We start from the raw sequence: 24,337 nt of genomic DNA on the forward strand, positions 1-24,337 counted from the left end.
CCAGTCTGACACTTAAATATTAGGAGAAAAAAAATTATCTCTGATTCATGGTACCACGTATTAACAAAAGAGTTTTGACTCAGATCTTTAGGAATACTACTAAGGATGAGAAGAACATCATGTTCTCTGATTTGGAAATGACATATTGATGAAGACTTGTTAAAACCTATCTTGAATAAAGAAAAGAAGATTCTGATTCCTGGCAGATCACCTCTTCGTAAAACTCCAAAAACATGTCTTAAGGGGAAACTCGAGAATGGGGACTTGAAAGCCTTTTCTTTAAAAGGAGAGAAAGACTAACTCCCTATTTGCTTCCTGCTCACTCTCTTCCTCAGGGTTTGCTAAAAGACATGGAGAAAGGCCATAGTTTGCTGAAATCAGCCCGAGAGAAAGGAGAGAGGGCTCTCAACTACTTGGAGGACGGTGAGGCAGAGACGTTAAGGAAAGAGATCCAGGAGCATATGGAGCAGTTGAAGGAACTGACCAGTACTGTCCGGAGAGAGCACCTGAGTCTGGAGAAAGGCCTCCTCCTAGCGAAGGAGTTCTCAGATAAACACAAAGCACTAACTCAGTGGATATCAGAATATCAAGAAATCCTACACACTCCCGAAGAACCCAAAATGGAATTATATGAGAAAAAAGCTCAGTTATCGAAATACAAGGTAGTGTGTTGTCACTCGCTGACACATGGGTGGGAAGGTCCCGCACCCGGGCAGCAAATGGGAGGAATGTCACTCCTGGTGGGTGTCACCCGGAGTGGGTGTTGGAAAATATCCTTATCCTTTACTTGTCCATCCTACTGGGGGTGCGTGATGTAGATTTATTTGTCTAGGTATGCTACATCAGACTTATTTTTCCATTCAGGAATCATATTTGCCTGATATTCAAAGATTGTATCAATAAATGGAGATCTGTTCTACACTCTGACTCAGGCACAGGGCTGCTACAGATACGTCTTTCCGGCATCAGGATCTCACACCTATCCATTCTCTGCCTTTCATGTAGAGTCTTTCCTTCATCTTTTGGTACCAATGCCTATAAGCTGATCTATGGTAAATTGAAAATGAGATACTATATTTGTAAGAAAAGAAATTCTAATTAACTAGCTGTAGCTAAACATCTTAGAAATTAATTTTGGGGGCACCTGGGTGGCTCAGTGGGTTAAAGCCTCTGCCTTCGGCTCAGGTCATGATCTCAGGGTCCTGGGATCGAGTTCCGAGTCAGGCTCTCTGCTCAGCGGGGAGCCTGCTTCCCCCCCCACCCGCCTGCCTCTCTGCCTCCTTGTGATCTCTGTCTGTCAAACAGATAAATAAAATCTCTTAAAAAATTAATTTTTTAAAGAATAAATGGTGACATGGCTGTAGCTATATATATGTGTAGCGAGAGAGATTTCACCTGCTCAAATCTTTGAAAGAATTTGTTGAGGCTTATATGTGGAATAATCTGTAATCCAAATCTGACCCAAATTATTAGCAATATTTTTTTAAGATTTTATTTATTTATTTGACAGAGAGAGATCACAAGCAGGTAGAGACGCAGGCAGAGAGAGAGGAGGAAACAGGCTCCCCGCTGAGCAGAGAGCCCAATGTGGGGCCCGATCCCAGGACCCTGGGATCATGACCCAAGCGAAGGCAGAGGCTTAACCCACTGAGCCAACCAGGTGCCCCTAATAATATTTTTTAAGAATTAAAGTGTGATGGCTTACCTTGGAGCTTTTCATGTTGGAAACTTTTCCCTCCTCTAGCCAATATGTCTATTCCTATCCCTTGTTTTTTTTTTTTTTTTTCTTTTTTTGCTCCCAAGGGTAGCAGTGTGTCTTTGAAGGGCCACATAAGATCACAACTACTTTTCCTCCCCACCCACCCTGACTGAGTTTTTGTTATATTTAAATACCACTTTTAACCTATCCCAGCAATGTTGCAGCTGGAATCTGTCTCTCTAACTTCACATCCATTTCAAGCTGCTATTAACGTCATGAACTCGGCATCAAACGACATCACCTCACTCCCTTTTGTGTTGAGTTTTCTTTCCCGGGTGGAAGAAATGAGGTGGAAGCCAGAAACATGAACTAGGTTAAATTTAGCCAGAGGTAATTCTTTCCCGTGCATCCCTCTCCACGTGAGAAGGGGGCTGTTCGATGCGTTGCTCTTACTCTGTATTTTAAAACTTTAGTAGCCATAAAAATTAGTCTCTAATGTTTTATACTTACCTATTTATAAAATAAACATCAGAGCTTTATTTGAGGTAGGTCGTCTCGCACGTGGCACAGACATAGGCATATATTCACCTTGATCGCGTAGATGAATGAACTGGCTCTTTTTTTTCCTCTTTGTACTTCAAGTCACTTCAGCAAGTGGTGCTGTCCCATGAGCCCTCCGTCAGATCACTGAGAGAGAAGGGGGAGGCTCTCCTGGAGCTCGTGCAGGACGTCACTTTAAAGGATGAAATAGATAAGCTTCAAGGCGATTACAAGGACCTCTGTGGTGCAGGGAAGGTAAGGAGAGAACAGACATTCAATAAAAATGTGCTTTTTTTTTTTTTTTTTGTCAGAAAGGGGTCTTGCCTTTTTTTTTTTTTAATCTATCAGAAAATTAAGGGCTGGTATGAGTCAGTCTTTCTCCTTTTATTTGGATGGTCATTTTAAATGGTATGATGATTCCTTATGTTTTTCCTGTTCCTAGTAATTTTTTGAAATATGTGGCTGTACCTACCCTATGAGTTGCATGAGGTTTTTAAAAATATAAAACAGTTCTGAGTAGATTTTTGGCTTGAAATTCATCTCTAATGGGCACCTGGCTTCATAGGAGCACGTCTGCAGCCTCGAGGCAAAAGTCAGAGACCATGAAGATTATAACAGTGAGCTCCAAGAAGTAGAGAAGTGGCTGCTGCAGATGTCGGGCAGACTGGTGGCGCCGGACCTCATGGAGACGAGCAGTCTCGAGACAATTACCCAGCAACTGGCCCACCACAAGGTAGGCCTCCTCTCTAAAGAGCTGAAGAATGCAGTGTGGTTTTAGCAGCTATGCCTGTGTGTGTGTGTGTGTCTGTGTGTGTCTGTGTCTGTGTGTGTGTGTGTGTGTGTGAGAGAGAGAGAAAGAGAGAGAGAGAGGGAGCCCATCTCTCGATCACAATGACTGTACTTAAAGAATCAGGTCACAGTCTCAAGAACATCTGATAACTGAGAATTGCTGAATTCCACATTTCGGTGAAGGAACAACAGTTAAATCCTGGCTTTCAACTTCTGAACACATTGTGGCATTTTCCCCAGCTAACAGTTTCTGCTTTTCCCCCACAGAATTTAATCTCTATAAAGTAATTTATCAGAGGAAGAGATTATTTGTATTTTAGAAAAGTGTAGCCAAAAATAAGATACAGGGAGAGTAATCGGAAAGGCGGATTCTAGCCAGACTCTGTGGTTCCCAGCTAAGGGAATGTCACCTCTCTGAGTCTCCTCCTTTCTCTGTTCTGTAAAGAGCAGTGATGAGAGCAGCCCCATCACACAACTGTTGTGGTCATCACAGGTGATGATGTACATGAAAGCATTTTGTAAGCCACGAAGTATGATGCCGATATGCAGTGTCCTTTGCTTTGTTAACATATATTTGTAGTAATTATATGTGCCAGACGACAGATGTCATATGGTGACAATTTTATGGAGTAGTTTTGGTGACCTTAATGGGAAACTGAATTGTAGTCCTGATGTGGTGACTCTCTAGTGTATCTTAGGAAAGCCAGGCTTTCTAGGCTTTCTCTAGGCTTCAGGATTCCTTACATGTAGGAGGAAATTTTATTTAGCAAATACGAATAGAAAAGTGACTATACAGTGTATTCTATTAGGCATTGAGGAAATGGCCTCTGTCCCCTCATAATGTAGTAGTTCTGTAACACCTCAAAGACAAATGGTTCTTTTCTGTATGGTGCATATATGATAACTGTTATCCCAGCACCATTGCAAAAAGTGACGGACCGTGAGCTGCTGCGGACCACTAGAGTTTCTCTTAAATGTACTGATTTACAACCCAAGAAATCTTATGTTGGAATGTGCCACTTATATTAGTATTGCATAACATTAAGAAATTAAAGCTTGATTTAAAAAATTGATTCCCCGCTCTAAGGGATCTGTGAGAGCGTTCACTAGAGATCACGTGAGGAGTTAGTGGTGTGTACGAGCTGGAGTCAGACAGCCCCGGGTCCAGAGGCTGGGGCTGTGACATTTTTTAGTTGTATGACTTTGAGCATGTTATATAACCTCTCTCTGTTTCAGTCTCCTTATCTGTAAAATGAGGATAATAATATATATTTATCAGGGTTGTATATAGTTCCTGGACTATACCAGGTGCTTAAAAAATGCTGCATGATAAATATTATTTTTATTAGTATAAATACTATTCAATGTAAGTTAGGTATGATATAAATTACTAATTAGATATTAGATTAATATATCAATGAGATATTGTATAATTAGATAAATTAAATATTATTAAATTAGATTAAATAGTAATTAGATTATTTTAGGTATAAATTATACCAGAATTATAATTTATAGAGCTGAAAAATATATGAACATCCTTTTTGCTGTTAATAATACCATGGAACAGATATCTCTGTTCACTCTGGTTTTAATGGTAACTACATCACCCCTATATAACCTAATCCATTAAACTCAATAATTCTTCCCATTAGAGTATCCCTGAAAACATACATTTTTTTGTTTGTTGATATGGTAACCAAGACAAATTACAAAACTCTTTCAAAAACATCATTAAACAGTGAAATTACTGATTTTAAACTTCGATAAATTTGTTATTTAAAAACTGAAAATGGAATTATGAAAACTCTGCATTTCTTTCATTTCTGCAGGCAATGATGGAAGAAATTGCTGGCTTTGAAGACCGTTTGAACAACCTTAAAATTAAAGGTGACAATTTGATCAGTCAGTGTGCAGACCACCTTCAAGCAAAACTAAAACAAAATGTGCATGCTCATCTGCAGGGCACAAGGGATAGTTACTCAGCTATCTGCAGTACAGCTCAGAGGGTGAGTACCCCTGGAACATTCTAGAACGATGATGAATTAAGGAGGAATTCTGTACAATCTAGAGGTTTTTAAAAATACCTTTAATCTTCAGTTTTTAGGTTAGTTTTGTTGTTTGTCCAGACAGGAAATAAGAGGATAGGTTTCACAGTTTCCTTGTGGACACAAGAACTATCATACATTTGGTGGATATGATGAAGTGTTGAGTTTTAGATACTAAGTTTTACCCAACCCCTTTATTTCATAGATTGAGTATGAAAATTTTTTAAAATTTTGATTTGCTTTTATTTGCACACTATCAGTACTTCTAATTTGCCATTTATTCTCCAACACCCAAGTAAATTTATTCTATAGTTTTCACAATAACTAGTTTTTGTTTAACTCTATGCTGCCTAAGTTCCACTCAAATATAGTATTTCTATGAATTCATATAGCAACTGGATGGAATTAGTACCAAATTTGTGTTATAATGTAATGGGTGTACTTCCACAAAAATGGAATTCCTAATGTTACAAAAATAAGTCTAAGATGAATAAGAATTACACTTCTAACAAAAATTGGGTAAAATATGTGAATTGTTTTTTATTATTTTAGAATTTTTAAGTGGCTCCGCAAAAAGTGCCTGTATTTTTGCTGTTGGGCTAGCCAGTAAGAAGTGGAGATGTACATGCGACATGGGAAAAATTCTCTGTCTTCATCATGATTTGAAAAAAAAAAAAAAATGCTGGTGATGCTAGTTGACTTCCCAGACTTGAAAAATTCACTTTTGAAAAGTTAAGAAAAAAGAGCAGCGGAGAGGGGTGGGGAATGGGGTAACTCGGTGATGGGCATTAAGGAGGGCACATGACATAATGAGCACTGGGTGTTACATAAGACTGATGGGTCACTGACTGCTACCTCTGAAGCCAATAATATACTATATGTTAATAAATTGAATTTGAATTTTTAAAAAAGGAGAAAGAAAGAGGTACAAAGTAAATCTAATAGATAATTGAAAATGATGACACTGAAGGGAAGAGCTACTTAGTGCCCTCCTCCAACAGAGACTATTTTGAACACTGACTTTGTAGTAAGCATTTTCTGCGTATTAAGGATTTTGTAAATTTAAAAAAATGGGTCAGTGTTCAAAAGACAAACATGTAGCTTAAAAATAAATTTTTAAAAAACAGATGAAATTCTAAGAACATAATCAGAACCTCATAATTAAAGTGTGTAAAAATGATGAAGAGAACAAAACATCTTACTTTATTTTTATTTCTGCTAGAATAAGAATAAATAAGAGACAGTACCAATTATCAGATGAAGATGATGAGCTTAATAGAAGACAGAAGCCAGAATCAATTACTGTTTCATTTGTCTTAATAAAAAGCCAGGCTAACTTAAATTTCCTTCTTTTTTCTTTCTTTCTTCCTCTTTTTAAAAATAAAATAGTTTTCTCAGAAAAACATTATAGGTAAATTTCACATTGATTTCAAGGAGACACATAATAGTTTCACATATGTCTATGGATAAAATGGAAATTGGTCGGCTGATTGAGTATTAATTAAATAGACATACTAGAAAATATTTCGATTATTCTGGATCATTGTTATTCTGGAACACAGCTTTAAAATGAAATGAGGGCATTCAGCTATCCCTTTCCCTGTGTGATAGTTTAGTTCCAATTTGACCATATTCTTAAAGCAGAAGCATTTCAGTTAGGGAAGTTTCAGTTACCTTTTCAGGATATGATATTTTATCTTTATGTTTAGTTTCTACGTTCGACAAAAAGTGCACTAATTATACCATGGGGGTTAGGGACTGAAAAGCCTCTGATTTATGCCTGGCGATTTACTTCAAAGATGTCATTATTCTAACACATTTCTACAGTAACATTAACCCTGCCCATATTCTCTTCCCCTAATCAGGCTATTACATTATAACCTGTGGGTTGAGAAATTATACATTGTAGATGGCCACTGAGCTTCGCAACATTTTGGAACTCACGCAAACTCCTTAGATAGATATATGGAGATATATGGTACTGGGGAGTCCTGCGAGGGAAATTCATTGACTCGTCCGCGTGTTTCACTGGCATCCAGTGATCTTTATAGAGATCAGCAGAGATTTTTTTTTTTTAAACTCTCATAACGACAGCATGATTGTTTTGTCTCAGGTGTACCAGAGTTTGGAACATGAACTTCAGAAGCACGTTAGCCGACAGGACACGGTGCAGCAGTGCCAGGCCTGGCTGTCTGCCATCCAGCCAGATCTACAGCCAAGCCAGCATCCACCTCTTAGCAGGGCAGAAGCTGTGAAGCAGGTAGTAGACTCCTGAGATTTATATTATACTGTAATTCATTCATTCAGTGAAATTGTATTGAGTACTTATTAGTGCCACATGTGTGCTGGCTCCTGAGGGCATAAAAGTATACATAAGGTTTTTCCTAGCTAAAACATGCACTTGACTAGAACCAAGCTCCTGAGGGCATAAAAGTATACAAAAGTAGACATATATATACATATACATACATGTGGGGGCGGAGAAGCTGCTTTAATGACTTTTCGGGGAACAAGCAGTGCTTGTCCTGGGAGCCGGGTCTGCATCTGAGCTGTGGAATGTTGGTTCCTGGAGAAGAGAACCCTCTGTTTCAAGTACAGCACATTTACTTTTTTTTTCTTTTAAGGAGCCAAATAGTAAATAATTTGAGGCTTTATGAGCCTTGGGATCTCTTCCTTAGATAGTACAGAAACAGATGAGCATGGCTATGTTCCAGGAAGACATCTTATGGACACTGAAATTCGACAATCTTCACCTGTTAGGGAATTTGGGTTTTTTCTCTATTTAAAAGTGTGCATGCAAACTATGCTGAGCTTGTAGGCCATGCAGAAACAGTGCATGTTCTGAGGCTTGACTCTAGTCAAGTGCATGTTCTAGCTAGGAAGATGGACCAATACCAATGGTCAGTCTGGTAGAAAGAGCATGAGCACTATGACCGAGACTTCAACTCTAATAACTGCTCAGCGGGTGACCATGGGTGCGTCACTTAATTTCTCTGAGCCTCAGTGGTTTCATGTGTAAAGTGATGATTCCAAGTATACTTATTTCTGAAAGTTATGAAGAAATTCAAATGTCATACCGCAATGCACATGATTTGTAAACAGAAAGGAAGCGTGGTCAATGTCGGAAGACAGTTTTGTTTGTCACCCCTGGGAGGGGTGGGCATGCTATTAGTATCAGCCAGGAGAACGGCTGAGCACCCTGCAGTGATCGGGACCGCCCCCCCACCCCCGCAAAGATTTACTTGGCTTCAAATGTCAGGAGTTCTGAGGTTGAAAAGGCATAGATGCATGAACCCAACAAACTCAGATGTATGGCCAACTCCCCTGTAAGATCGTCCATGGTTTGCCCCCCAACCTCTTTGACCTTTGCTCCTACTGGGTCACTCTGCCCCAGCCTCAGGTCTTTGCACCGGCTGTCCCCTTCGTCACCGCATGGTATGACTTGCTCCCTCCCTGGATTCAGTCCTGTTCCTCAGAGAGATCTTGGAGGCACATTCTTTCCAAAGTAGCAGTGCCTTTTCTTTCTTTCTTTCTTTCTTTTTTTTTTAAGATTTTATTTATTTGTTTGACAGAGAGAGATCACAAGTAGGCAGAGAGGCAGGCAGAGAGAGAGGAAGGGAAGCAGGCTCCCCGCGGAGCAGAGAGCCCCATGCGGGACTCGATCCCAGGACTCTGGGATCATGACCTGAGCTGAAGGCAGAGGCTTTAACCCACTGAGCCACCCAGGCACCCCAGCAGTGCCTTTTCATCATAGTTAATTCTCTTTATTCTGCTACTTGGTGTTTCTCACTACCAAACATTGCACTGCATGTTTATTTGTTTGCATATTATCTGTCTCTCTCATAAGAATCCAAGCTCCATGGAAACAAGGGTTTCGTTTGGGGTACTCCTTTGTACCAGTGTCTACCATAGAGCTTGCATACACTGAGAGCGTCTTCACAGAAACACACCTCTCTGTGTTTCTGTGTGTGAAGATCCACCTGTATTAACCTTTCTTGGGGTTATGGAAAGGGAAGAGCACTACGTGAACTTTCTGCAGAGAAAAAGAGCCCAGCCATCTGTGTTTTTACCAAACTCCAGTGAAGTCTACAAATGCACAATGACCTTTTCCTTTCTGTCTCCAGAATGAGCAAAACCATGTGAAGAAGCAGGCCAGGGTAGGCTACTGAGCCTTTCTCTGAAATGGAAAATATGCTAGAATGAGAGCAGGGAATCTGGAAAGGTTATAGAAGTTCCTTGGGTGTTCCCCTTCCTAGACCCCACAGACTAATTATATTGAGAAGCAGCTGCAGGACAAATGGATCCCTGCCGGTGTGTTTCGAATGCCTTCCTGCAAGTCACTAATATGTGTCATTTATAACAAGGGTAAAAATATGGAGCATGGCAAGGTTATTTTTGAAATGTCAACCAAATACTACAAATGATACAAATATTTGCCATCTAAAAATAGCACGTTTCTCTTTCACTCTGACAAGTTTGTTCGGTTTTGGTTTGTTTGGTTTTTTTCCCAGGTCAAACACTTCAGAGCTTTGCAGGAACAGGCAAGGACTTACTTGGATCTCCTTTGCTCCATGTGTGACTTGTCAAACTCTTCAGTGAAAGCCACAGCGAAAGACATTCAACAAACAGAGCAAATGGTAAAAAGTTTAAAACATCGCATTGGATGTGTCTGTATTATTATGTCCTGTTGCCTGATGCTAGATGGGACAGAAAATATCTCCTTGGATTATTCTTTCCGGGCTGCTCCTACAGCCATTATAGTAAATAGATACTTGCGTTTCAAGTAAGTCACAGAAAGTAAGCACATGGATGGTACTAATGCCACGGAACTGAACTTTGAGTTCCACGGGGCTCCCAGTCATCACCTCCTGTTTTCTCCTTAATTACCATTCTCTCTTCCTCTTTTCTGATTTTTCCACTCACATTTTAATTCTTTTTTATTCCAACTTTTTCTTTAGGTGATACTTTATATAAATATGGTTCCTGATTCTTGCTTTATATTGGGGATGGCAAAGAGCATGCCATCCGTCAAGACCTTCCTAATCCACGGGCAGTGCCTGAGGGTGGTATTGAGAGAGATCCTGATGCTGTATCTGGGCTCAGTGGAAAAAGGTTGTGAGGAGTTCACAGCACTTTCTCACAGCAGATGGCAGCATCCAGCTCACGTGTCGGCCCGTGCTGCCTTCAGCTTGTTAAGACAACACGTTCAGATTTAAAAAACAAACAAAACAAAAGACAAAAAACAAAAAACTTGGTTTTGATATTTAATTGACTGAGAATTCACCAAATAGTAAAACATCATAAAGGAAAAAAGTATTGAAGAAATTAAATAATTAAATAATGTAGATATTAACATTATGTAGGGTTGTTTTTTTTCTACTTTTATATTACCAAAGCAAATCTCTCTTTAAATCCTTATGAAAGATGATATAATTCATTTTTTTAGAGAAATTATTTATTGAAATAAATTATATGGTTTTGAAAACCAATGAAGCTGATCTAAAAATATACCCAGAGCATTCATTATTTGGTGTTTTGTAAGTATTGACAAATGTACACTAGAAAACAATATTAGTCTTTTCTAGTTAAGCCCAAAACCAGATTCATGAGTCAAGCAGATGTGTCTCCTAAAATGCCTGATATAAAAAACCACTAAGGCAGCTCTGACCTAATAAATTCTTAAAACTTCTCGAGCTTCCCAACTAATTGAAATCACACAGCATAAGTCTTCAACATTTGAAGTATTCAGAAAATATAACACTGAAAAAAATACAATAAAATAAAATGCAAAAAAAATAAAGTCTTTAGAAAATATAAATAGAAAAAGAAAATCTGTTTTTCTTCAAGCAAATAAAGAGCTCATTTTGGATTATTACAGAGTATGTGTGTGTGTGATGTGTGTATAAAAGTCACACGTGCACAGGTATGTTGGCCTGTGTGCATGGACAGCCTGAAGAATGACACGTATGATTCACTAAACCTAAATGTTTCTGTCTATTGCGGCTAAGTCTTGCCTCTGTGTTCTCTTAAGATTGAACAAAGACTCACCCAGGCACAGAACTTGACTCAGGGCTGGGGAGAGATCAAGCACATGAAGGCTGAGCTTTGGATTTACCTCCAGGATGCTGATCAGCAGCTACAGAATATGAAGAGGAGACACTCAGAACTGGAGCTCAACATTGCACAGAACATGGTTTCCCAAGTGAAGGTAGGAATTAAGGGGTCTCCAGGGGAGATGAAAGAGACTACGACCGGTATGTGGCAGCCAATTCTTCCACATCAGTATAGCTATTTAAGGAATGAGATAGAATCAGAGCAACCTTCACTGGGTGCCAGGAAAGGACAGATGAGAAAGCAAACATTCAAGTATTTTCTTGGAGCTCCAAGTAGCTGCTTGGATCGAAGGACATTCATTCTGTAGTTTGTTTCTGAACAAAGGAATTGTGGTTTAGCGTACAGAGGAAGAAGACATTTCCACTAAACAAACACGAAGCCTTATTATTTACTAACTTTTCATCACAATATTGCTAAAGCTGTAGGACTGTAAATATCAATTCGTTAAATCTACTAACCTGTAAAATTGTATTAATATATAATTTTAAATGCAATAAAAATAGAATTTATATTATATATTACACACAGCTTAAATGTAATAGAAAATTATTTAAATTATATTAACTTGATTGGAAGTTGTACCAGATTTTTAACAAATTTCAGGATTTGTTTTTGCTGTGATAGTGAGCCAGTATATTTTCTACTGGAATATAGTTCACATATCCAGGAAACAGAATAGAGATAAATTAGATTTTTTTTTTCTCAAAAGAAAGGAACTTTAAAAATTTTTAGAAAACCAGGGCTGCATTTTAAGATATTACCTTTTTTTTCTTAATGACTATAGTATTGTTTCACATTTATCAGTTTTCTTTATACTTTTGAAAGTATAGGAAGTAAAGGAAAATATCATAGTTACCTTTTGATTCTTATATGCTTGAAAATATGTATTCATAAAGAGGTATGATATTTAGACTTTCTCTTTGTCCCTCATGACCCATTTATTATACAGTCTTCAGATACTTGAAGTGTTTGGAAGTATTATATCTATGTCTCTGTATTTATTAGATGGGGGGTGGTTATTACACATCATTTATGTTGTTGTTCTTGTTTTCCTTCAGGATTTTGTTAAGAAGCTACAGTGCAAACAGGCATCCGTGACCGCTATTACAGAAAGGGTGAATAAGTTAACCAAGAATCAGGAGTCTCCTGAACACAAGGAAATAAGTCACTTAAATGACCAGTGGTTAGATCTGTGTCATCAGTCTAACAATCTGTGCTTGCAAAGGGAAGAGGATCTTCAGAGAACAAGAGATTACCATGACTGTATGAATGTTGTCGAAGTGTTCTTAGAAAAATTTACTACAGAATGGGATAACTTAGCCAGGTAACAGCAATTCTCCAGTAGCTCACCAAAATGCTAAGCCAGAAATTTCCTCATTTTTGTAAAAATCAAAAATGTCATACATTTTAAACATCTTACTGTCTATCATGACAAATACTGATAAAACATTATTAAGAATCTAATGTTGTCATACGGATCCAGAGTCATGGGTTCTTTTGCTCACTATTAACTTAACCAGTGAGTAGAAGGAAAATGTTTGAAAACAGCACCATTTTCCCCCATGAACTTACATGATATTCCAAAGTCTGTTACACTGTAACCTCAAAAAATATCCCAACAGTATTTCTAGTTTTGTTTAATTATTAGTTATAAGACTATCATCTAATAAACTCATGAAATGAATCCTTCTTGAATCTATGTATACTCTAGTTTTCTTGGCAATTCTGTAATGTAGTATATTCTATATAATTCAGTCAAATTGTCTTGTACTTGTGGAATTCTAGAAATTAGTGAAGAATCCAAATTCAATTAATGTACCTCATTTGTGATTTTGTGGCAATTGAACCCCTCAGCTTGTTGTTTGGAAAGGATTTCTTCTCCACCACATAAACTGGATCATTATGTGGAAATCTTTTCTATCTCTCTGATCACTATAATTATTAAATCTACACTTCTTCTGCCTAGATTTGTTAATTTATAAAAATTAAAACTGAAAACACTATTCTAGATGTAATTATACAATAGTGGTGTTTTTGAAAGAAGGTGCTCTAATCTCTGATTTGTTTCCTTTTCTTTGTTGCTCAGCATTCTACTAGTCTTTGGGGTAAATCCAGTCAATATCAGCAACAACCTATATTGGGTTTACAGGAGGGACCTCCATCCGGTTGATCCACAGATACCCAAGAATAAGGCTTAAACAGATCTCATCATACTACCTCCCAAGCCTCTTCCTCCTACCTCAGAACTGATCATTTTGTAATTTAGAGAGACTTATAAGATTCCTTTTTCTCATGTGTGTTTTTTTTTTAATTTTATTTATTTGACAGAGAGAAATCAGAGCTAGGCAGAGAGGCAGACAGAGAGAGGGGGAAGCAGGCTCCTGCTGAGCAGAGAGCCCGATGCAGGGCTCGATCCCAGGACCCTGAGATCATGACCTGAGCCGAAGGCAGAGGCTTAAACCACTGAGCCACCCAGGCGCCCCTCTCATGTGTGTTTTATAGTCAGAGGGTTGAGAATTCTTTGCATTTAACTCTTATTTTTAAAGATTTCTAATGATACACAAAAAAATATCTCAGTATACAGATGAGTGGCTGTTAAGGTCATTGGCTATATCTCACAGATTGAACTAGTGCTATATTGTTTATTGGAGCCTCTTCTCATAGGAGAGTGCATAGCTCGCAAATAACTTAAGAATTTCTTTAAGAATGCAGTAGATCAGTGCTTGTCAAAATTTAGTGTTTACACGCATCAGCCGAGGATGTTGTTAATAACGCAGGTCATGCTCAGTTGATAAGAGCCAGAGGAGGAGGCTAGAAGTTCATGTCAGAGGTGATGGGAGGGCAGCATTAGCCAGAAGAAAAAGCACAGAGAAGTATCAAGGCATCTTATTTTGGTTCGGCTTCGATACAGAAGTATATGGGTCCATAATGATCACAGAACCTCTCCAGTAAACCGTGAATTAAGCTACCAAAAGCTGAGAGCATCCACTTTAAGAAAACTTTGACGTGTAATTTTAACACGGCGTGAACAGACATAGATATTAACTGAAGCTAATTTATTTTTATATCTTTCGATATATTTATAGATCCGACGCAGAGAGTACAGCTGTCCATCTAGAAGCTTTGAAGAAGTTAGCCCTAGCACTGCAGGAGAGAAAGCAGGCTATCGAGGATCTGAAAGATCAAAAGCAAAAAATGATAGAACACCTGAACTTAGATGACAAAGAATTAGTCAAAGAGCAGACCAGTCACCTTGAACAACGTTGGTTTCAGCTCGAGGACCTTGTGAAAAGGAAAATCCAAGTGTCAGTCACCAACCTGGAGGAGTTAAATGTGGTGCGGTCCAGGTTCCAGGAGCTGATGGAGTGGGCAGAAGAGCAACAGCCCAACATTGCGGAGGCCCTGAAGCAGAGCCCCCCGCCGGATATGGCTCAGCACCTCCTCATGGATCATCTCAGTATTTGCAGTGAACTCGAGGCCAAGCAGATGCTCCTGAAATCACTCATAAAGGACGCTGACAGGGTGATGGCCGATCTTGGCCTAAATGAGCGGCAGGTAATCCAGAAGGCACTCTCTGATGCACAGAGACACGTGAATTGTCTCAGCGACTTAGTGGGCCAGCGGCGAAAGTACTTAAACAAGGCCTTGTCCGAAAAAACCCAGTTCCTCATGGCGGTGTTCCAGGCAACCAGCCAAATTCAGCAACATGAGCGAAAGATAATGTTCCGTGAGCACATCTGCTTGTTACCCGATGATGTGAGCAAACAAGTTAAGACCTGTAAGAGTGCGCAAGCCAGCCTCAAGACGTACCAGAACGAAGTCACTGGACTTTGGGCTCAGGGTCGTGAATTAATGAAAGGAGCCCCAGAGCAGGAAAAGAGTGAAGTACTCGGTAAGCTTCAGGAATTGCAGAGCGTCTATGACACTGTTTTACAAAAGTGTAGCCATCGGCTACAAGAATTAGAGAAAAATTTAGTTTCTAGGAAGCATTTTAAGGAAGATTTTGATAAGGCTTGTCACTGGCTAAAACAAGCAGATATTGTCACATTTCCTGAAATCAACCTAATGAATGAGAGTCCTGAGCTTCATACACAGCTGGCCAAATACCAACACATTCTTGAAGAATCTCCAGAGTATGAGACTCTCCTGCTTACCCTACAGAGAACTGGGCAGGCCATGTTGCCATCGTTGAATGAAGTCGATCATTCCTACCTCAATGAAAAGCTAAATGCTCTGCCCCTGCAATTTAATGTAGTCGTCGCCTTAGCTAAAGACAAGTTCTATAAAGTCCAAGAAGCCATTCTTGCTCGGAAAGAGTACGGCTCCTTGATCGAGTTGACGACCCAGTCTCTGAGCGAACTTGAAGACCAGTTCTTAAAGATGAGCAAAGTCCCCACAGACCTGAGAGCCGAAGAGGCTCTGTCTCTCCAGGATGGTTACAGAGCCCTTTTGGGAGACGTGGCAAGCCTCGGGGAAGCCGTGGATGAACTGAACCAGAAGAAAGAAAGTTTTAGAAGCACAGGTCAGCCTTGGCAGCCAGACAAGATGCTGCACCTCGTCACCTTGTACCACAGGCTGAAGCGGCAAACAGAGCAAAGGGTCAGCTTCCTGGAAGATACCACCAGTGCCTACCAAGAGCATGAAAAGATGTGCCACCAGCTAGAAAAACAACTAGAGGCTGTGAAAACAGAGCAGTCCAGAGTGAATGAGGAGACCCTTCCCGCAGAGGAGAAGCTCAAAAAGTACCACTCCCTGGCAGGAAATCTTCAGGATCTGGGAATTGTCCTAAAACGAGTGACTGTGCATCTTGAAGATCTGGTCCCACACCTCGATCCCTTGGCTCATGAGAAAGCCAAGCAGCAGATCCAGTCCTGGCAAGAGGAGTTGAAACGGTTGACTTCTGCCATTGGTGCGACGGTGACAGAGTGTGAGAGCCGCATGGTGCAGAGCATAGACTTCCAGACGGAGCTGAGCCGCTCCCTGGACTGGCTGAGGAGCGTGAAGGCGGAGCTGCGTGGGCCGGTGTGCCTGGACCTGCGCCTGCAGGACATCCAGGAGGAGATCAGAAAGATCCAGATTCATCAGGAGGAGGTACAGTCCAGCCTGAGAATACTGAATGCCCTGAGTAACAAGGAGAGGGAGAAATTCACGAAAGCCAAAGAGCTGATTTCGGCCGATTTACAGCACACCCTTGCTGAGCTCTCGGAGCTGGACGGAGACGTTCAGGAAGCTTTACGCACCAGACAGGTCGGTACGCTGGGGCTTCTCTTTTCTCTTTTCCGCTCTGCGTATTTGTAAGCAGTTGTGAGAAATTCCTTACGTTTTCTTTTTGGTTACAGTTGCTTCCTTCAGTATTTTTTTTCTTTTTCTTTTACTTTTTCTTTCTTTCTTTCTTTTTTTCTTTTTTTTTTTTTTTTTAGAAAGAGAGAGAGGAGATAGGGAGGGAGGAGTGGCAGGAGGGGAGGGAGGGAGAGAATCTCAAGCATATTCCACGCCCAGCGCAGAGCCTGATGCAGGGCTCAATCTCACGACCCTGGGATCATGACGTGAGTGGAAAGCAAGTATTGAACCCTGAGCCACCCAGGCGCCCCTATATTTCTTTTTTGATGCTACATGGAATCATCTTTAGTATCTTTATTGCATGATGCATGATATTAATCTCATACAGTCCACATTTTGATTTTTCCTTAGTTGGAACACAGTAATACCTCAGTTCTCTCGCACCTTCAGGAGAGATAATACATGATAGAACTAATATAGTCAATACCCCACATGAATACATTAATACTAAAATTGATTAATTAGCAATGTATAATTAGTGGTGCCCTTTTTAAAACCACGTGAAGCCTGGCATTTCTTAGATTAGTGCTGGAGGAAGAGCGTGCAAAGGAGGCCTTGTGGACAGGATGCCGTCCTGACCCGATGCCGAGCCACATTTCCCTAAGGAACTCTCATCAGTTGCCCCTCCTCTTTGTCCTTTCCTCCCTTCTCTTGCTCCCCTGCAGCATGGCAGAAGCAAGACTGTAAGATTCGTTCATGCCTTGACTTGGGGAGAACAAGGCAATGAGAGCATGCACAGAACTTCCCAGTTTGATGATCTAATCGCAGCCTGTTCTGAGGCTTGCGAGTTCTGCGTGTTCAAAAATAAGAGATATAATAGTGCCCAGGGGTTTACTTACTTATCCTTTGGGCTCTTTTTTCCACATCTCTCCTCCGTCCCCGTTTCTATGCGATTTCAACCAGCCATTTAAGTGAAAGAGAGTTATCCTAAGGATAACATCACAGCGAAAGCTTTGGAGTAAGACACATGGGGGTTTTAATCTCAGTTATTTGATCTGGGGCAAATGACTTTCATCCTTGAAATCTCAGCTTCTCCTCTATGGAAGAAAGATAGTAGTATTTCCTCCTCGGATTTGTGTTCTCAGTGTAGGGCCTGATGGAGACGGAGTAGCCCCTGATGAATCCTAGCTATCATTTAAGTTTATTTTCCACAGAGATTAAGGTAAACACCAAATAAGAAATATTTTTTTAGTCTTAACATTTGGGAAAAATCTTGGGAAACTTCGTCAGCTAAAGTTCTGACTTCTCAGACTATAGTCTAGTATACTTTTACATTTGCAGGTTGATTCAAGGTCACCGTTAAAAGTTATTTGTTTTTGTTTTTGTTTTTTTAATTTCCCTATAACCATAAAGTATTTACCCTAGAGTGAAGAGTCAGGACAGAAGTTACCTGGAACTGTCATTCCGGAGAAACATCTGTCCTGTTAGCTTGTTTCTATTGATTTTTTTTTTTTTTAATTTTGGAACCAAAATCTTGTATCTGTTAAGGTGCCCCTACTTCTGGCATCTTATGATTGATGGTCTTATTGATCGTCTTGGCCCCAGTGACTGAAGGCATCTCCACCGCTGATTCTGCACTTGGCCGTCCATATTCTTCCCTTATTAAGTGCCAGTCTTGCCTGTACTTTCTACATGGGCTCGCACAGTGATGGCTTATCTTGTCCAGTCCCTGCTGCCCAGTTACAATCTTCCCTTTCCTCCTGGATTTGAATGGATTTTACTTTATGGGGGCATCTTTCCATTCTTAAACTTTTCTGTTTTAGTCTCTGTTCAAGACTTAGGGACTACTGGTTCATTTCCAGAAATTGCTATTTACTCTGGGGAATGCCAGTTCAGAAGTTTGGGGTTGTTATACTTCCTACCTCCCACCCCCATCTTTATTGAGGGTTAACTGACAAACAAAATTCTAAGATATTTAAAGCATACAATGTAATGGTTTGATATATGTAAACACTGTGAAAGGATTTCTCCCATTGAGTGAATTAATACATCCAACACCTCACATTTTTTGTTTCGGTGAGAACATTTAATTTCTCATGTCTTAGCAAATTTCAATTATACAATACAGTGTTATTAACAATAGTCATCATGTTACACATTAGATCCTCAGACTTTATTCAACTTAAAACTAAAAATTTGTACCATTTTACCAACCTCCCCCTATCCCCCCAGCAACCACTAGTCTGCTTAGTTTCTGTGATTTCACTTTTTTTTTTCTTTACATTCCATATGTAAGTGAGACCATGTGGTATTTGTCTCTCTCTGGCTTATTTTACTTAGCATCATATCCTCCAGGTTCGGGGCACCTGGGTGGCTCAGTGGGTTAAGCCTCTGCCTTCGGCTCGGGTCGTGGTCTCGGGGTCCTGGGATCGAGCCCTGCATTGGGCTCTCTGCTCAGCGGGGAGCCTGCTTCCCTTCCTCTCTCTCTCTGCCTGCCTCTCTGCCTACTTGTGATCTTTCTGTCATATCCTCCAGGTTCATTCACGTTTTCTCAAATGACAGGACTTACTTCTTTATTAAGGCTGAACAATATTCATATTTACAATAGTTTCTTTTCTTTTTTTTTTAACTGAAGTATTGTTGATACACATCACATTAGTTTCAGGTATGTGACGTAGTGATTTGACGACACTATACGTCACGTATGCTCACCACAAGTGTAGCTACCATCTGTCCACATACAACACTATCACAGTACCACCGACTGTATTCCCCCAGCTGTACCTTTAATCCCCCTGACTTATGCATTCCATAACTCGAAGTTCGGGCCTCCCACTCCCCTTCATTCATTTACCCATCCCGCCACCCACCTTGCCTCTGGCAACCATCAATTTTTCTCTGTGTTCTGGGGTCTGTTTCTGCCTTTTGTTTGCTTGTCTGTTTTGTTTTTATATCCCACACGTAAGTGAAATCATATGCTATTTGCCTTTGTTGGACTGATTTCACCCAGCATAATAACCTCTGGGTCCATCCCGCTTGTCGCAAATGGCAAGATCTCCTTCGTTTTTATGGCTGAGTAGTATTCCATTGTGTACATATACCACAGCTTCCTTATCCATTCATCTTTCGATGGACACTTGTGTTGCTTCTGTATCTTGGCTATTGTAAATGATGGTGCTAGAAACATAGGAGTGCATATATCTTTTGAATTAGTGTTTTCATTTTCTCTGGATAAATATCCAGTAGTAGAGATACTGGATCATTTGGTATTTCTATTTTTAAACTTTTTGAGAAACCTCCATACTATTTTCTACAGTGGCACCAGTTTACATTCTCACCAGCAGGGCATGAGGGTTCCTTTTTCTCTGCATCCTCACCAACACTTGCCTTATTTCTTGTCTTTTTGATGCTCTTCATTCTGACAGGTGTAAGGTGATGGCTCCTTGTGTTTGATTTCTATTGCCCTGGTGATGAGTGATGTTGAGCATCTGTTCATGTGTCTTTTTTTTTTTAATTAAAATTTTTATTTATTTTCAGCGTAACAGTATTCATTGTTTTTTCACCACACCCAGTGCTCTATGCAATCTGTTTTTGCCAGCTGTATGTGTTTTGGGGGGGAAATGTCTATTCAGATCCTCTGCCCATTTTAATTGGATTGTTTGTGGGGTTTCTTGTATTGAGTTGTGTAAGTTTTTTATGTATCTCGGATATTAATCCCTAATTGGATATATCATTTGTGAATATCTTCCATTCAGTAGGTTACCTTTTTGTTGATGGTTTCCTTTGTTCTGCAAAAGATTTTAATGCTGGTGCCGTTCCAATAGTTCATTGTTGTTTTTGTTTCCTTTGCCTGAGGAGACCTATCTAGAAAAATGTTGCTAAGGCCAATGTCAAAGAAATTATTGCCTATGTTTTTTTCTAGGACTTTAATGGTTTTAGGTTTCACATTTAGGTCTCTAATCCATTCTGAGTTTATTTTTGAATACGGTATTTTCTCTAACCATTCATCTGTGGATAAATGCTTAGGTTGTTTCCATACATTGGCTAGTGAAAAAGGCTGCTATAGCTGTGGGAGTACAGATATCTTTTCAAAATAATGATTTCATTTATCCTTTGGACTAATACCCAGAAGTGGGATTGCTATATTCTATGGTGGTTCTATTTTTAATTTTTTTTAGGAACTTCCATACTGCTTTCCATAGTGGCTATGCCAGTTTGCATTCCCACTGGCGTTATACTCCAACCCACTGAGACATTATTTCACGTTGGCAAATATTCAGCCTCTCCTATGCTGCAAAGCATTATATATTTATTTTTAAAAAGGGAGAGAGCAAAGCTTCATAAGTAGTCAAGATCCCACCAAAAGATTTCTATTCTATTTCTGTATAGGTTTATTTATTTTAATGGCCATAATAAAATCATAACAAGAATAGCAGAAGGAAAATAAAAGAGAATGGTGAATCATGCCTAAAAAAATTCCACAGACTTATCAGTTCACTTATACACATATATACACGTGACTGAGGACTGGAAAAGAAGCGGGAAAAAAATTATACTGTTTCTAGTAAATATATTGCAATTGAGAGTTGATTGTGTTTGCAATTACTGTTTTTCAGGCTGTCTTAACTCAAATATACAGTCAATGTCAAAGGTACTATCAGGTATCTCAAGCAGCTAACGACTGGCTTGAGGACGCTCACGAAATGCTACAACTAGCAGGCAATGGCCTAGATGTGGAGAGTGCAGAGGAGAATCTCAAAAGCCACATGGAATTTTTTAGCACAGAAGATCAGTTCCACAGCCATCTGGAGGAGCTCCAAGGCCTGGTAGCCAGCTTGGACCCGCTCATCAAGCCAACTGGAAAGGAGGACCTAGCACAGAAAATGGCTTCCCTGGAAGAGAAGAGCCAGAGGATAATACAGGACTCACATGCCCAGTTGGATCTCTTGCAGAGGTATTAGAGTTATTTTAGTCTTTCTATTTCAGGGAAATGAATTTTCACATGGAAAAGAGGAATATGCCAATGATGTACATTATCACGTAAATTCATTCTTCTGTCTTAAGTACCATTAGTCATATTGACATCAGAGCTCTGCACAGAAATGTGTGATTTTATGTTGCTTATTGGCTTTTATTTGACTTTTTCAAGATGTTCAGCCCAGTGGCAGGATTATCAAAAAGCGAGGGAGGAGGTTATCGAACTGATGAATGATGCAGAAAAGAAATTGTCTGAGTTTTCTTTATCGAAGACTTCTTCCAGTCATGAAGCAGAAGGAAAATTGTCAGAACACAAGGTTAGTTTTGGTTGTTGTTTTAAATATACTTTCATTGTAATTGTAATGGGTCTTTGTCATCTGAGAGTTCCAGACAGGTCAGTAAGTCTTCATTTCCACCTGGATGCATTTATTTATTTTTTTTAAGATTTTATTTATTTATTTGTCAGAGAGAGAGAGCATGCACAAGTAGGCAGAGAGGCAGGCAGAGGTATAAAGAGAAGCAGGCTCTCTGCTGAGCAAGGAGCCCGATGTGGGACTCAACATCCCAGGACCCTAAGATCATGACCTAAGCTGAAGGCAGCGGCTTAACCACCTGAGCCACCCAGGCATCCCGCACCTGGGTGCATTTAAATATGAAAAGGATATTAAATGTGAAATGGATACATTTAGTCACATTTCGCAGCAGTGTGAACTTAATTAAATGCTATCACCTTTTTAGAATTCCTGTTGAAATGCACAGCTAGTTTCACAAAAAGACCAGAGAATTTTGCTTCTGATAAGATATGACACTTAATAAATTTCAGTAAAAGTGTTCTGGTAATAACTTCAATAAATTCAAATAATATTCGGATACTAATAACTGAGTCTCACTCATACATCACAGCAATATATGGCGGAATAGAACATATTTAAATATCAAATTCAGTGCACTTACATTTTTCTGCTTTTTGAAATTGGGAAAATGTTATCTCAAGTCAGAAATAAATTTTTCTTTTTACCAAATAGAATATTTTAATAAATAAATTTTCACGTAAAGACATAAATTTACCTTATCTCCTTAAAACATTCAAGCCTAAGCCAATTAAAAATGAAGTGTAAAAGTAAGAGTTACCAGAGGAAAATAAAAATATGTAGGAACATTTCCTTTTGCAGGTCATTTTGGGCTTTATTGAAATCCATAATACTTTTGAAAAATCAGTCTCTCCTCATCACCTTTTTTATCCTCTTTCTATCTCAGTCTTTAGTGTCACTAGTTAACTCTTTCCATGAGAAAGTTGTGGCCCTTGAGGATAAAACTTCACAACTGGAAAAAACTGGAAATGACGCAAGCAAAGCAGCCATAAGCAGGTCGATGACTACCGTCTGGCAGCGCTGGACACGTCTCCGTGCGGTGGCTCAGGACCAGGAGAAGATACTGGAAGATGCAGTAGATGAGTGGAAGAACTTTAACACTAAGGTAATTTCCACCAGTGACGGGCTCAAAGAACTGTTTCCTTGCTGATAACAATGTATTTTGAAAAGCACTTTTTGTTCCCTTTTAGAAATTGGCTTCCTGTAAAGCAACAAGCCTTTCTTTTTTTAAGTCTCTATTTCAGTGACATGAAAGCCAAATTGTGAAATGCAATGTGCGATTTAATCCCAAATCAGGGTCTCATTATTTTTTTTAAGATTCTTTTTTTTTAAGACTTATTTATTTTTAGAGAGAGAGAGAAAGAGAGAATGAGAACAGAGGGAAGGACAGGGGGAAAAGGAGAGACTCCCCACTGAGCACAGAGCCTGACTCAGGGGCTCAGTCCCACAACACTGAGATCATGACCTGAGCCAAAATCAAGAGTCAGATGCTCAACGGACTGAGCCACCGAGCCTTCTCAGGGTCTGATTATTTTAATGAGAAAACCAAGCAATTAAATTTTGAAAGGAATCCAAGCCCACTTTACCCCATTTGCTAAGCTCTTCATGAAATCATCTTGCCCCCCTCCCCAAATAAATAAATAAGTCTTAAAGAAAAATAGGGCTGCTGGGTGGCTCAGTCGGTTAAGCACCTGACTCTTGGTTTTGGCTGAGGTCATGATCTCATGGGTCCTGAGACTGGAGCTCCCAGTGGGGCTCCCCACTCAGTGGGGAGTCTGTTGGAGATTCTCTCCCTCTGCTCCTTACCCCACTCTCACACACTCTTTCTCCAATAAACAAATACATCTTTTTTAAAAAAATTTCTTACCTGGCCTTGAGAAAGTATAAAATACTTTCTTTTTTAAAAAAAATTTTTTAATACTTTGTTTGCCTTGAAAATGAGCGGGTATTTAACTCACTTCCAAAATCCTATATATTTTTCTAAAATATTATTTATTTATTTATTTGACAGAGAGAGAAATCACAAGTAGGCAGAAGTAGGCAGAGAGGCAGGCAGATAGAGAGGGAGAAGCAGGCTCCCGGCTGAGCGAGAGCCTGATGTGGGGCTCAATCCCAGGACCCTGTGATCATGACCTGAGCCGAAAGCAGAGGCTTACCCCACTGAGCCACCCAGGCACCCCCAAAATCCTATATTTAATTCCTTTTATCTTTTAAGTAGGCTTCAGTGTTTTAAACCATAACTTCCTTAATGACTCAAAGGCACACATTCATGTTAACATAAATTTTGGAAAGAGTTTTTCTTTTATCTTTTTAGTTAAAAAAAAAAAGCAACTTTTTGTATGTTATGCCATCTGCAATTGCCCCATTATTTTGAGATTAAGTCTTAAAACCCAGAGATCTCTCCTTTCATGTTAAGGAGATTGTTCATGTCTAGTCCCTGAAATTTAGAGCTCACGCCATCAACTTTAACGGGCTTCGAGGCCTTAATGTCAAATAGGGCATTTATTGGAATTGCTCTC

General features: G+C 39.6%; 1 protein-coding gene across 1 annotated transcript in view; it reads left to right on the forward strand.

Moving 5' to 3' along the window:
• Positions 1-24,337, forward strand: part of SYNE1 (spectrin repeat containing nuclear envelope protein 1) — a gene marked incomplete at its 5' end in the record, with an annotated part of 469,383 nt that overhangs the window by 262,490 nt on the left and 182,556 nt on the right. Inside the window, 12 exons of the mRNA XM_080806008.1 lie at positions 336-662; positions 2,342-2,494; positions 2,805-2,972; positions 4,861-5,037; positions 7,190-7,336; positions 9,588-9,713; positions 11,108-11,284; positions 12,249-12,514; positions 14,277-16,437; positions 21,087-21,424; positions 21,620-21,764; positions 22,705-22,923. Of these exons, the coding sequence (XP_080662134.1) occupies positions 336-662; positions 2,342-2,494; positions 2,805-2,972; positions 4,861-5,037; positions 7,190-7,336; positions 9,588-9,713; positions 11,108-11,284; positions 12,249-12,514; positions 14,277-16,437; positions 21,087-21,424; positions 21,620-21,764; positions 22,705-22,923 (4,404 nt within the window). The remainder of the gene's footprint in view (positions 1-335; positions 663-2,341; positions 2,495-2,804; positions 2,973-4,860; positions 5,038-7,189; positions 7,337-9,587; positions 9,714-11,107; positions 11,285-12,248; positions 12,515-14,276; positions 16,438-21,086; positions 21,425-21,619; positions 21,765-22,704; positions 22,924-24,337) is intronic.

The sequence above is a fragment of the Martes martes genome (assembly GCF_963455335.1).
Source record: "Martes martes genome assembly, chromosome: 6".
NCBI lineage: Eukaryota > Metazoa > Chordata > Mammalia > Carnivora > Mustelidae > Martes > Martes martes.